The 15,130-nt window shown below is 40.2% G+C and overlaps 1 protein-coding gene across 1 annotated transcript; it reads left to right on the top strand.

The window, feature by feature from the left end:
* The first annotated feature begins 12,793 nt into the window (after positions 1-12,793).
* On the top strand, positions 12,794-14,393 carry nkx2.7 (NK2 transcription factor related 7). The gene is made up of 2 exons (XM_074671137.1): positions 12,794-13,034; positions 13,855-14,393. Exons 1-2 carry the CDS (start codon positions 12,794-12,796, stop codon positions 14,391-14,393), a joined length of 780 nt encoding a protein of 259 aa, XP_074527238.1.
* Positions 14,394-15,130: the final 737 nt, after the last annotated feature.

Raw genomic sequence — 15,130 nt, 5'->3', positions numbered from 1 at the left:
AAATATACCCATTTACATATATACCCATACTGTGTATATGTTTGGGTTTTCCTCTGTACTGAAAAGTCATGAAAGATACAAATGCATCAACTGTGTGTCTTTTGCTGATAAGAAATAAAATATTTATCATATCTGGCACATCTTGTTTCAGTTATTTGAATAAATCATCACTCAGAGATTTGCATTAACAGCTGCTGATTTTATTTCCCTTAAAAAATACAAAAGTTGCATCATCCAAGACTTCTGTCAGCTTGTCAAATATCCTCACCAACATGGAAAGTGCTCACGTTTGACATCGTCCCAAACATCAGGGACAATGTAATATATAAAAAAGCAGCTTCCATGAGTCGAGGTTGTTGGCACCTGTTGTTGTGGCAACCTTTTTAACCCATGCTCACTTAAACAAAAGACGCTGTCAAGCTGAGGCAAAAGGACTTAGGGCTCAATTAGCCAAAGGGTCTCCTGAAGAAGCAAACATATGGTTGTGGTTGTGGTGGTGGTTGCTGCTGACAGATGTAGGGAGAAAACAGAGAGGCAATCGAAGGAGACTTTTTATTTTGTAGATCTGATAACCCATTACAATATTCAGGAGGAGAGTGCTTAGGCTGTCTCATGGAGGGAAGACTGCTAACCTATACTCTGGATATTGTAAGCTGTGGAAAGACAACCCTGAGGATCTCCTGAACCGGAGCCAGCCAGTCCTCTGATGAAGTTTGGGGATGTTGACTGAGCCTGTCAAGAAGCTCCTCAAAGGCAGGGCATACACCAAATCACTGTCACCTTGAGGTAAGTATAGGGTAGTATGGGTGAGGTGACTGCATTATTTTCAAACACAGAGACCAGAGGGTGTATACCAACCGTCAAGGTACCATAGTATTTGGGGATCTTGGGATACAACTTGGATGTGGTATCACCTTGGGATCCTCCTGGGAGAGCTATCAAAGTTGTTGTTGGTGGTTATTGGTGAGGGCCTATTTGTTCCCAGATTCAAGGACATCTGAGATATGAAAGTGAGAGCCAACACTTGTACCAGCTAACTAGCATATATAGAGCCTAATTTCTCCACGAGTTTATGGTCATCCAGTCTCAGGTAGCACAGTTGTTAAAACTAGGTTTTTTGAAATCCAGATATAAACTGCAGCTTTTGTCTCAGGAACGCAGTTATGATAGGCTACCTCTAAATCATTTGACTGTTGCACCTGAAAATGTTGCGATGGCTATAGCAAGGAGCCAAAACAGTAAGCTGATCCCCCCCACCGCCACCCACCCACCCACCCACACACACACACACACACACACACACACATATACAACATTTACTTAAAGAGAGCTATGAAGCTTCAACTACACACTTAGTCACCATGAGAAACCATGATTATCTAACATTAAGTCACACTGCACTATACTGCATTATGTACGACTTAATTTGTTCTTAAAAATTGTACTTTTTCAGTTTGACGACACTGAAACTACAACCTCCTTTCCCTCATTGTAGATTAAGTCTATACAAAAGTTAAAGGTCCCATATTATGCAAAAATCACTTTATTAAGTCTTTTACTGAAATTTCTGGGTCTTTGGCTTTCCTCCCAGCCCACAAAATGTGATATTTAAAGACAAAACCTGTACTTAGTAGTGCTTGTGAATGTAAAATTCTGACCTAAAACGAGCTGTTTGGAATTTGGGGATTTGCCAACATCAGCGATCCCCTTTTTTGACCAATCAGGAGCAAGTCTGATCCAATCGGTCCACCAGAGCAGATACCCCCGAACCCCCTCCACGCCTACTCCTCTCACCGCTGCTGGAGAGAAATCTCCATCACTGCTTTGTTTTTGGCTGTCCCCCCTGTCTCAGTGTCCCCCCTGTCTCTGTGTAAGCTTCAGGATGCTAACTTTAGCTGCAGTTAGCCTGTTGTTTTAGCCTGTAATGTTACGGTAAACGAGTTTCGCTGTATTCTAAACATTGTGCACTCGGAGCTCGTGGCGCTGCTCTCAGTGATGTGGAAGAGCGGGGCGGTATCAGCGGTGGCTCATTTATATATGAAGGTCACGCCCACTAAATCAGAGCGTTCTGAACAGAGGGGCTATGAGAGCCTGGAAACAATGCTGCTGTGCTTGATTTATTGGCTTTTTGGACCAAAACATCAATGATCCATATTAAACTGCAGAAAAGGAGCAGAATATGGGACCTTTAATGGTTGCCTTTAAAGGAACAGTGTCTGGCCAGTAGACTATTTGCCAGCATTGCTCACCTTCTGTCAGTGAAGTTACAGTGGCTCTTTAGGAAAAGTAGCTCCTGTGATGCTGTGAAGATTTCCTCTGTGAAGTTTTCAGATTCTTTGAACCTCAAAACAACCACTCTCGGTTTCTTCATCCTCTTCAAGCAGCACATTTTCAGCTACATAACAAAAACACACAAGTCATATGGTCTGTGTGTTCGATGATACTGTAGAAACATGGCTGCAGCTGGGGAAGATGAACTTTGCGAATAAAACAGCCTCATCTTAAAATCACAAAAACAAAATAGTTCTTACATTCAGGTGATGTAACACTAATTTAAACCTATTTATAAACACAATATTCAATTTCTATCAAGTCTGTATGCTAAGTGCTGCTAAATTATTTATTGTTGAGTGTAGGCCAAACGGTGTACAGCGGCTTTATTTTGGTATTTAAAGCTATGGGCTACGATCTGAAACCCAGTTTGGCTGATAAGACACATTTGAAAACCGCGGCCTCACTCACCCCTCCCCTTTCGTGTTCCAAGATCCCGCCCCCCCAGCTCGTATCGCCCTTCTTCGCCTCCTAACAACACGCCCCCTCTGACAGAGCAAGAAGCCTGCCGGCAGAGAATGTAACAAACAAGACAGTCACCCTCCTTGTAACACACACTGGTAGCTTTTTCAATTGGACCGGCGCGATCAAAACCATGAATTAGCCGGCGAAGCAGGTCTGGCGTTGCAACGGCCAGCTGATCAGAGCAGAGCTGACTGTGGGCGAGGCTTTACCTTTCTCAGCAGGTCTTCACCAGCTCAGTATACAATGCTAAAGATGTGTGGCTAACTTATGCTAAAATCTATTGACAGAGCCAACCCGTTCCGACCAGCAGCGTTCAGTCATTAGCCAGTGCAGGCATAGACTAACCAGAGTTATTCAGCTGACATCTCCCACTGTGGTAAACAAAGTCATTACCTGTTCAACAGAAACTCAGCTGTCTGGGCGTCAGTCTTCAGTCCCAAATCCCTCTGCAGCTTTTTCCACAGATCGTACATTTCTCCAATATTCAGTCTCTGTTGGCACCTGTATCGCTCATAATCCTTCCTTGCTTCAGCCTTTTCCTCAAAACTTTTTCGTTTTCTTCCCTTCTCTGTGGAGGGTAACAGAAACAGCTTCCTGGTTTCGGTTTTCTCTGGCTCCATGTCACTTCGGTGGCTGAGCAGCTAGCTGACATGAGAGGGGTAGTGGGGACGGACGAGGTGGGACATTGGGCATGACGGTGCAAAGCAAGGGAGACAGGGGATTGGATGGACTCACATACCAATCCAAACCGCGCATGCCATGCACGGTTCAGATTGGTCAACTAGTATGCAGCTTTGCAGCGGATATACTGAATGGATTTTTTTGTTCTTTTTGGTCTTTATATTGTGTAGATTGGACCATAGGACCATTACAGCCCTATAAACGGTGTTATTAAGATGTACAAAGCTTCCAAATTGTACACCATAGCTTTAACTAAATTTACGCTATTCCCCAGTTCTCTCTTGTACCTTGAAGCAGTTCGTTGTTTGTCTTTCCATTATGTGATCAAGGAGCACCTCTGATTAACATGAATCAATAGCATGTTGCATTGCTATCATTTACCACATGCCTTCAGTATGTGACAAATTGCATAGGCCCCACAGAGGAGCATAAAGGACACAGTGAGCACCTCCTGATGAAAATGAACTTTGCTAAACTTGAGCACAAACGAGCTGAAACTGCAAAGTGCCTGTTTGGTTGGAGAGCCTGAGGAAAAGAGGGGGCAGAATGCGAGAGGCTCCATGGACGCTAATCTCAGTCAGAGGGAGATATAATTTCATGCCTATTTAGAGAAGAGTCCTGAAGGGCTTTCTCATCAGCCGCTCTCCGGTCTCATGGATAGGTGATGCAGCAGCTCAGCACACAGATTCTATCATTTCCTTCTTTAAAGAGATACTCACTCCTCACTCATCAATGAATTTAGTACAAGCATGATGAACAAAAAGAAACGCTTCTGATTTCTTCCATATGGTCAGTTTGACAATCTGTCTCTGGCTGAGTCGACTTGTCCTGTTACATAGCAGCAGCAGCAGCAGCAGCAGCTTCGTAGTGGGCAACTTTACAAAGCAATTGGGATGGAATTACTGCTTTCAACAGAGAGAAACATCTTGTTGCCAGGAAACATTTGAACAGATTTTTGACCCTGTCTCTTCATATTGTTGCCTGTTGCTTGGACTGCTGCCGAGTGTATCACCGCCCTGACGATCACAATCCCAGATATAATGAGTAATGATGAAATTAGAATTTGATTATGCAGATTCAGTTCATACCATCTGCTTGTGTTCTTTTAATACATGTTTTGACTTAATAGGGCTGCTAATGAGACACTGCTTCATTTGAGCTGCCAGATATAACATTTTGGTGCCTCCTGGTTAAAAAAAATGCACCTTCTTCACCTGTTTGTCTGTAAAACACACTGCAACCCTCCAAACATTACCACTTGAATATCAGCATTAAATGCATGCATTTTTCAGTGAGGGATGTTGCTCTCTTTGGACTTACAGAATAATCCTGTCGTTACAAATTCAACAACCCTGCAGCTTCTGCCAGCAATCTGCAAGAAAACACACAAACCCACAATTGTTTGGCTTTGTTTTAACCTCTTGATCACATTGTGAGGGAGGGAAGCAATGCATCACTTGTGCATGCATAGTGTCAGCAATTTGATGGGACATACGAACAATGCACTGTGGTTAGCGCGGTACGGCAATCGCCTCTCCCTTTTCCCAGTGTGTTTTATATTCATTATGTCCTCCTCTTTCCCATGAAACTTGTGGCATATTCATCAGCAGTGTGACAAATTAGATGTGCAGTGAAATGGAGTATGACTGAGAGCAGTGGAAGATTAGATCCACTCCAATCTTACCCAGCAATCACTATCCCTTCATTTCTGTGGGGAAATACCAAAGGACGGGAAAGAAAATTAGATCAAATTTTACTGAACAAAGCGCTGGAGTGGCAGGGGAAAGAGATGAAACAGAGCATTTTCCATTTCTGCCAAAGCATCTTGAGATTTGTCTTGGAATCAAAAGCAATGCAGTTTGTGGTTTGGATAAGCTGTACACATCTACTCTGGCTGCACAGTTGCACATAAAATACAGGTGTTAAGATAAAGATTGGGTCATTTTATTACAGACTAGTTCCTTCTTATTCTTAACATCACTGTGTTCTTTGTTCAACTAATGTCTGATTTAGCCCAGGAAACTGATGGTGCTAATTGAGCATCATATCACTTCACCAGTGCAGCTGAAATGCTCTTGAATGCTTTTAAACACTGCTTTCTCTCACAGCACCACTTTTCACTGCTCTCCAAATGATCATTCACCGTCGGAAAGGACAGGAAGGTTTCACCGACATGGATGCAGTGATGTTCACTTTTGTTGTTTCGTTTTGAGTGCAGATGATTGATAGCTTTCCTTGGCCAGGATTCCTTGTTTTATCATCACTCTGCTGAACATTACTGACAGAGTGTGTCATGTTTTCACTTAGTGGTAAACTGTGGGAACTCTTTGCTTTACTGTAGACTTTAAAATTAATACAGTGTGGCAGAGACATCTAGTGGCCGGTAAGAGGGCACACCAAAATGAAACAAAAATCACAACTACTGAGCACTTCAGGCAAAGTTTACAGTAAAAAGAGTCAGTCTGTGATATCCAGTGTTTACCAAGAACATCATTGTAACTATAGTTCAGCAAAATAGCATTAATCTACAAAGTATCTCACACAAATAAAGCACTAAGGTACTTTGGATACTTGCATTTTTACTGGATGACACAATAACAAAATGTAACACGCTGAATACATATTAACATACACGTTACTCTTCCACCTGTCTTGCTCTCCTGGGTAAGGTGACAGTTACAGTTCAGATAAGACAACGCTGTTATCCTAAATAACCTGAAACAAGACAACAACAAGGTATGTTTAACTACTGTCTGACCTGAAAAGTGAGTTATCTCCCAAGATTTATGAGAGTAGAGGTGTTCGTATTTAAGGGAAAATACGTACTGTTGAAATTAATTTAATATGACATAACAAAAGAAAGTGAGAGAAAGAAATGAAAACTAGAAAAGTTTTCAGAGAGCGCAGACCTCCACCAAGCATATTGTGGTTGTCACGCAACACTTCAGTCCTACTTTAATGTTATACTCCCTTTCAGCAGACTGTCTGCCACAATTTGGTGTTAGTTGCAGGTTTGTACAATAATTTGTTTCCTGACAGTGTTGAAAATTAGGATGACCTGGAATCCAGAATATTGCCAGGATCTGGATCGCACTTTTACATCTGTCAGAAATTATTGTTACCTTGTCTTGTGTTGTTTTGCAAAGCAATCCGACCATTTACCTTGGTGTTTTATACATATATGGTAAAAACAGCCCTATGTCACAATGATAAAGAATCCTTCAAAAAAGTCCTGGATCCAAAAGGTGATCTGGATCATCTCCAAAACGTAATCAATTCTTCCATATCCCATTTTGAACATTTCATGAAAATTTAATCAAGTTCTGTTTGCTACTTTTTGAGTTATGTTGTTCACAGACAAACAAACAAACAAACAAATAAACAGACAGACTCCCCCCAAAACACAACCTCCTTTGCAAAGATAATAACTTATTGTGACATGACCTCTATTGACCCTTGTGTTGACTGATTTATTGTTATTGTTAGGTAATTGTTAATATTCAGAGGTTTGTCTGAATTTGTTTCTCTAGTCAGAGTTCTGTTAAATTTAACATTACCAGAAAAATTACTGCAAAAGATTCTTAGCTTGCTTGAAATGCAGTACTCTGGTTCAGTCCATTTCAGTCTTTCTTAACAAAGGACTCAAACAATGGCCACACTCAAAACTATTTTTTATTTATTTATTTGTTTAATGATGCTGCCTTTGCGATACAGTTTATGTTTATTTATTTATTCTTTCCTCATTGTTTTCTCTGTTTTATCACTTTTCTCCCTATCTTGTTTTCCATTCAGAAGCCCCCTGGGACAGGTGTTGAAAACTAGCATGATTGCTAAATCAACAACGCAGTGTATCTGGTTTGTACAATGTATCTGTGATGTCCATGACAAATGAAACACTAATTCATTCATTTTTTTTATTCATTCATTCAGTACAATTGTAGGGTAGTAGTTGATTAATACAGTTCAGCTTTCAGCAACATTGAGTTCACTTTTGAAAGTCCCTGTGAAGAGTTTTTATGTGGTTAAAAAAACAGACTGAAATGAACAGTGATGGCCCCCTATGACTTAAAAAAGCTAATACGACCAGCCACAACAATACTAATGGCTCCTGTAAATGCTGTGACATCGGACAAGACAGAAGAAACGCAGATGAAAATAAAAAGCAGGGTGAAATTTTTCATCTGTTCATTTATTTTCTGAACCCCTCATCCTGTTCAGGGTCGCGGGTGGCTGGAGCCTATCCCAGCTGTCATTGGGTGAGATGCGAGGTACACCCTGGACAGGCCAGTCAATCACAGGGCTGACACAAACAGACAGACAGACAGACAACCTTGGTGAAATTTTTCATTAAAAAATAAAAAAAAAATAGTCCAGAATAGAGGCCACGAACACAGAAACAAACAGTTCCTTACATTGAAGCTTCAAGAATTCCTTCTGAAAGAAGATATTTCTCCTCACTGCAACCTTTCCATTTTTTGTCTCTCGGGTCAGAATCAAACATGGAGATGGAGCATTCAGTTTTTATGCATCAGATATCTGAGAGTCCCAGAAAACACTAAGTCTATGAACCTCTCAGCTCCTCTAAATCCAGGTTGAAGGCTTTACCTTTTATAGCTGACTTTAATAGAATATTTCAACAAAATAATATCTTTTATTGCATAACTCTGCACGGTAACTTTTATGCTCCCATCTTAAAACCTGTTGTGACATATTTGTGAACATTCTGGGGTCTTTTTACCTTTAACATAGGTGTTTTCTTAGTTGATTTTTGTTTGTTTGTTTTATTGCCATTTTTACCATATTTTTATGTATAGTGTGAGGCACTTTGAATTGCACTGTTGTTTAAATGTACCTGAAAAATAAACACTCCTTTACTTACAGCTGAAATCATGGCTTTAATAGAACGCAAATATAAAATGTTATCCACTTCCATTTGTAGTTCTGACCATGTGTGCGTCCTTCCGATTAAGCTTTCATCTTTTTTGCGTTGGTGCACAACTTGAAAAATACTAAACAGAAAACACTTTCATATCCCCTCTTTGAATTAGTGTGAATGAAAATGTCATTGTCACAGAACATTTTTAGGAGTATCTTGAGCTGCATGTTACCATTCTGATGCTAGATTTAGTTTCACTTTGTGAGAGAGCATTATCTCCTCTTTCAGCTGCTTTCAGACTCCTATTTTCCTGGATGATGAATGAGGGGTATTTTGTGGTTAACTGTGCTTAGCTGGCTTCTTATGTTACAGTAAGGGGAAACAGTGGAATCAATAGGAAAGGCTTTTAAGGAATTGGAGTCACAGAAACTCTGAGAGAGAATTGCTTGGAGCCCTCAGAGAACACTGCTGGTGTGATTAGATAATTTACCCATCAAACTGGACACCCTGACATCCCCCAGGTGACAAACAATCCAGTTTACTTCTGTTTTTTTTTTTTCTACCTCTTTGAAGTCCAAGCTGCCTAGTTTGACCTTAGTTTTAAGTTTTTCAAGTTTGTTTTGCTGTTTTTCAAATCTGAAAAGTAAAATCTTGACAAAAAAGATTGGACACCACTTAAAGAGCTATGCCCATGGGCTAGCAATGCCACAGCTACTCACTGATAATGATCAACACATATACAAACAAATCAGTGTGGAGATCTGACTTGCAGAGCATTTGGGACATTTTTCTGTTGGCTAACAGCCTTAGCAACAGCATTACTTTAAATACGCTGTATATCACTGAGGAAAGCATGTCGCTTTATTTTGTTTTATATATACTGGTTAAAATTTGGACTGGGATTGGTAGATAATCTGGGAGGTTGGACAAACAGCCTGAAAGGGGGACGATCCACCCTGTGTGAAAGCAGAATGAGTTAGCCAAAAAGAAAATCCAGCTTTTGATTTGAGCCCATGCTCCCACCATGAAACTCAGATTTACTTACAGTGTTTTTAACAAGATCATGTACCTTAACCCTATAACATCAGAAGTATTATATTTGATACATGAGTTTTAAAGACCTTTATCTCATTAACATAACAAATAATTTCCTTAAAAACCAGTGAACAAATGTAAACAATGTACTCCACCCAAGCGGCAACCTCCGGTCTGAGAATATGAGACAATGCTGAAGTGCTAAATCTGCTGTTCCTCGAGTGTCCACTTGAGGCTGGCTCCAGAAGTACCAGAAGTCACATACACACCAAGCCAGTAAAAGACGTTTTCAAAGTAGAAATTATCCTATTTACAGCGTGGTTCAAAAAACGTCTCCTGTTTGAGTCGCTAATTTTACTATCAGCACACACTGCACGGGGGTGAATTTTTTTCTAACTCAGCGGTTCAGAGGATATCAATATCCCAAGCTCGCCCAATCAGAGGCACAGCTCAGGGTCACGTGACTGACAGGCGCCCTATAGCTGTGGGCGAAGCCATTGCCACTACCAATATGGCTGCTATAGCCGATGTGCTTCATTTTCCGTTTGAGAAACAGACGAGTGACGTCGGGAGACTATGTTCATGTTTTTTACAGTCTATGACTCTAATCAATCCACCAGTTGTATTTTGGCACTCAATGGCTACTTATATAAAATCAGCCACACACTATTTTTTTCAGGAAAATCAATGCTATTTTCAAGAAGTTGCAGCAAGTAGCCTTTAACATCTAGATTGTTACTAATTTTTCAAAATAAGTAATTTTTACATTGAAAGGATCCACGTTGCTGAAAAAGTTGCCAAAACCACCCAGTGTGTCAAATTTGATCCAAAAACATAAATCCTGAAAAGATCAACAAAACGACTTAGCCATTTTTTCAGGGATTTTGTCCAAAAGGCTAAAAGATATCTTAGGTCCAAAGAACTACAGCTTCCTGTTTTTTTTTTTTTTTTTTGTGGATCAGGCTTTACAAGGTTAAACAAGTAAAAATTCATCTTTTTTCTTTAGAATTTGTGAGATTTTATCATCCCCTCCAAATGCAGAATATTGATGCATATGTTAGTCTTTGTTATGTTGACTTCTCTTTTCTTAACTGTAGAAGCTCTCAATCACAACAGGAGTGTATAATCATCTGCTTAAATGAAGGATCTTTTAGTAGGATAAATTAATAAATGTTTGTTTTTTTCAACATCTTTACAAGGGGGCAGATGTAGACAGGGGTTTTTACTGTCTTTATAATACATTGGGGTGGTTCACACACTGCATGATCAGCTGGCTGTCTATGCATGAGTTGATATCAAAAACAAAAAATCTGAATTTTTACATTATTATATATTTATATTACATTTCTCCAGTGAGCATACACTAATAACATTTGTCTCTTTCAGATTTTTAAAAACGAACCGTACAGCCCAGACACTGACATTTGTAGGTGTATGCTTCAGAGCTGTGAAAGAGGCTCATTCAGTCTTATCCCTGTTTCCATTACTGTGGCCACACTCTCAATCTGTTTTTTAAACCTGCATTACTTTTTTGTCTCTTGTATGACTCACATAGGTGAACCTTTGAAAAATACCTCTTATAAATTTTTTTCCTTTCTGCTGTGCGACCACTGCAGGAGATTATCTAATCCCACCAGCTGAGGGACAAACAGCTATTATCAGCAGCACTGTTAGAACTTTGGCCTGATAACAGTTAAGGCAAAAACAAACAAAAGCCCTTTCAGAATATTTATTGTTTCAAAAAGATTTGATTGTAAAGAAATGTATGCAGTTTTCCAGGGGCGTGGCAAGTGATTTTGGATCCCATGTAAAGCTATAAATTTCGGTGCCCTTATGTTAATTTGCTTTCTGTTTGTTTGTTTTTTTGGGCCTTAGTCAGTCATGAGCCTGTGGAATTATTGTGACTTTTCTTGCCACTTTATGACAATCCTGCTTTTATAGAAACTGTATAAAGAGTTACAAACTCCAGGCCTTTAACTCACATAAAACACATGTGGAACCTGTTCAAGTGAAGTCTAACACACAGTGACCTCTAGTGGAGATTCTGCAATTATGCGAGTTGGTCTGCTTTAGCACTTGATGAGGCCACAACTGTTGATATTGTTTCAGACATTACAGTTTTCAGGCCTGCATATAACTGTAAACAGCAGACGAATAGCTATACTAATCGTTCACACACGGTTTGGTCTTTACTCTGAATTATCTGCTGTGTTTTAATGTTATCTGACATTTTTTTTTCTATCCTAATTTAACAAAACAAGCAAGTCCTTCAAGTCTATATGGAGGCCTGCGAATAATGATAAAAAATACGTGCCTGTTTGTTAGTAAACGTCAGGCTTTGTTTTCGTTTACTGCTTAGGAAAAGTCGAAATGTTTCTCTGAAAAAAAGACAACCCACGTGCATTTACCTACCGATTTAAGGTGATAAAAGTGTTAAGCACATACCGATCGAGTATTATCTCCTAAAATTCCTGCCCACGGCCCTAATGGACATCCATATATCTCCCGGATGAAGGACAGCAGGCCTGGTCTGTCCCTGTTCCTGTCTGAGCGCGCGCGCGTCTCGGCCTCAGTCAAGCATCTCGAGCTGGCGCCGCCGCCTCTCCACTTCCACAACATGAGGGATAAAGTTACTGTTTGTTGTGGCCTGAGAACACTAATAACGCGCCAGGAAAACAATGTTGATGGTAAAGCTGTTCAACATCACCTAAGATCACTCAACCCCTGAGGACCTGCAGGCTGATTAAGTGGCTTTACTGGGCTGACCACGAGCGCTGTTTGGGTTTACAATGAATACATTAACTGCACCTTTAGACGGGTTTAGTTATCAGGAACAAATCTACGAGTTACTAATAATATGAAAAAGTTTAGAATGATTAACTGAATGTTTTGATTTGGCTCATAGGCTGACACAACAAATGTGGAAGTGTGTCTTGAGGTCAAGTTTTTTTCTTATTCTGTCAGTCTGACTCAAAAGAATTTAAGTTTATTTTTATTATTATTATAATTATTTCTGACACTTAAAATGATAAAACAAACACAAACACAAAAAAACATACTTCATTAGATGTATGGCAGCACAAAACCACACAAAACTGCATTCGAGTAGAATCTTTGGAAGTCGTCAGTCCCATTTCTTAATGAAGCACTGACTAGACCCCCTCACACAGATCCGGTTGGGCAGCCTACTTCATGAAGTGTTTCTGTGTAAGGTGAGAAGTAATGGAGGCTAGCTGTTGGCCAGGGGTGACAGATATATCTCCACCTTGCTCTTTAGCAGCTTCTTTGAATGATCCGAATCTTCAGAGCCTCACTCAGCAGTCAAAGCACAGAAACGTCCGGCCTGCAGCACAACCTGCAGCTCGAGTGCAGCGCGTAAAAACGGATCCAGATACCGGAGTGGAGATGCATCCCGGTTCAGCCACCTCTACACCTTTTTCAGTGAAGGATATTTTGAAGCTGGAGCACCACCAGGACTTTGAAAATGGATTCTTGGCGTCTGATCAGGTAGTTCCGATACAGTATCAGCACACAAACGGTGCGCTCCGGAGCAGAGATCTGTATGATCAGCGGGCTGAGCCTTGCGTCTCTGCGCTGCAGGAGAAGAAGTTCAACTCAGCAGCAGAGGAGGAGATGGATGAGCATGGTGAGATCATTTTAACATTAAAACCAATAAGTCTTGGGTACAATCATTCTAGTAATGGTTGGTGACATACAAGGCGAATTTTAGTAGATAGGCCTTGTTTTTTTGCGAGGTAAGAGTGAGACCTGTCACAGTTTCATTTCTTTATCATTTCTCATTTGCAAACAAGAAACGCAAATACAAAGGGAGGGAGCGTTGTTATATTTAAAACACTCCAGAGTCCAAAACTTAAGTTTTCCCACGAAACACAGAGGTGATTAGTGTCAGGTTTTCCAATTACATAAAGCCTAATATTAAAAACTCTCTGTCTAAGTTTGTGTAACTTTGACATAATCAAACCAAAATATTATTTTCAACAGTTCTGTTGTTAATTAAAAAAAAGGCTATAGGATTTTTATAATTCTGTCAAATTCTAACACTTCCATTTTGGACTTTCCCCCCTAAAGCTTTATCGTAATACTCAGAAGTGGACTGACATACAACTGTTGAATGTTAAAGTAACGAAGATGCAAAAATATGCTCCACAATTGCTTCATAACAAAACAGGTTATCTTTGGCAGCAAAAAAAAGAAATACTCATTTAAAACATTCCCCTTACACTAGATAAGTACATTTTGATCATATCATTTTTAGAAAACTCAAACCGTCCATCATTTATTTAAAGGTTTAATTTAGGACTAGCCAAACGTTATTCTTAAGCCATTTTGTAGTTTTTAGAACAAGAACATCTTAGACTTTATTTCCAGCTAAATTATCTTTCAGATCGCTGCAGGTGCATAGACTAGTTTGACTTTGACTGTTTTTTCTTTTCTCTGATTCACAGAGATCAGCGGCGCTGACAGCCCACCTGACTGTGACAGCAGCTCAAAGATCAGATCCAGGCTGCGCAGGAAGCCCCGGGTCCTCTTCTCTCAGTCCCAGGTGTCCGAGCTGGAGCGTCGCTTCAGACAGCAGCGCTACCTGTCCGCCCCGGAGAGAGAGCACCTGGCCCACATCCTCAAACTCACATCCACACAGGTCAAAATCTGGTTCCAGAACAGGAGGTACAAATGTAAACGCCAGAGACAGGATCAGTCTCTGGAGCTGGCGGGGTTTCATCCCGCACCGAGGAGGGTGGCGGTGCCGGTGCTGGTGCGGGACGGACAGCTGTGCGGGGCGGGTTCGGCTCCCTATAACGTGACTCTGGGACAATATAATCCCGTGTTTGGATACGGGAACAGCAGCGTGTACAGTTACCACAGCTTGTCTCCTGCTGCACAGATTCCCAATAATAACCAGCTGACTGAGTTCACAGGTAACAGTGAGGGGCCTTTTAACCACGGACACTTCCAGACTTCACTTCAGAGCGTCAGGGGCTGGTGAAGAGTCCAGCAGCTACAACACATCCGAACACAAATTTAGAAAGAACTACAATGCTTTATGTAAATTTTGTATTACATTTCACTTGTCACCAGGTTTTTTTTTTCTGGAGAAAATTAAACAACTGCTACAGATTCACAGATATCTGTTTTTCGTGTCTATTCGATTATTCCAGTACCTGCAAATTCTGAAACTCGGATGTAAAATATAAAATTAATTGCCCAGAGATGTAGGTTTTAAGTAGTCATTTATAAAAGAATGCAGATGAAATAAAACTTCAAGTAAAATTTATAGCCTACCATGTCTACGAAGTCCTAAATTAAAAAACAAAAAACAAAACAGAATTTAATAGATGATACATTTAAACTAAATAGATAAATAAATAGATAAATAAATGAAATAAATAAATAAATTAAAACCTCGTGTTTGCTGCTTTTGGAACGTTCAGTAAATCATTTTAGGGACGATTGGTCTGATTTATGTTTTTTTTTTGTTTGTTTGTTTAAAGACAGAAATAAGCCATTTCACATAGGCTATAAACCGACTTTTGTTGTAGTCCATCAATAATAAAAGTCTCTTTTGATCAGTTCAATGTCCTAACTTCCTCTAATGATTCAATTAAAAACTGCATACCTCAGCATTAAGCCTTAGGGACTCTTGGAGTCCTGTCGCCTGCATCTTATCAAAGCGAGTCATCAGAAAGTTAACGGATGAAGATGACATGTGACCTGACAGGGCTG

This window comes from Halichoeres trimaculatus, unplaced genomic scaffold (assembly GCF_033239565.1).
Source record: "Halichoeres trimaculatus isolate MK-OKI-2021-1 unplaced genomic scaffold, fHalTri1.1 fHalTri1_scaffold_5, whole genome shotgun sequence".
Lineage (NCBI taxonomy): Eukaryota > Metazoa > Chordata > Actinopteri > Labriformes > Labridae > Halichoeres > Halichoeres trimaculatus.
Note: the sequence above shows the minus strand (reverse complement) of the source record. Positions and strands in the feature narration are given on the sequence as shown.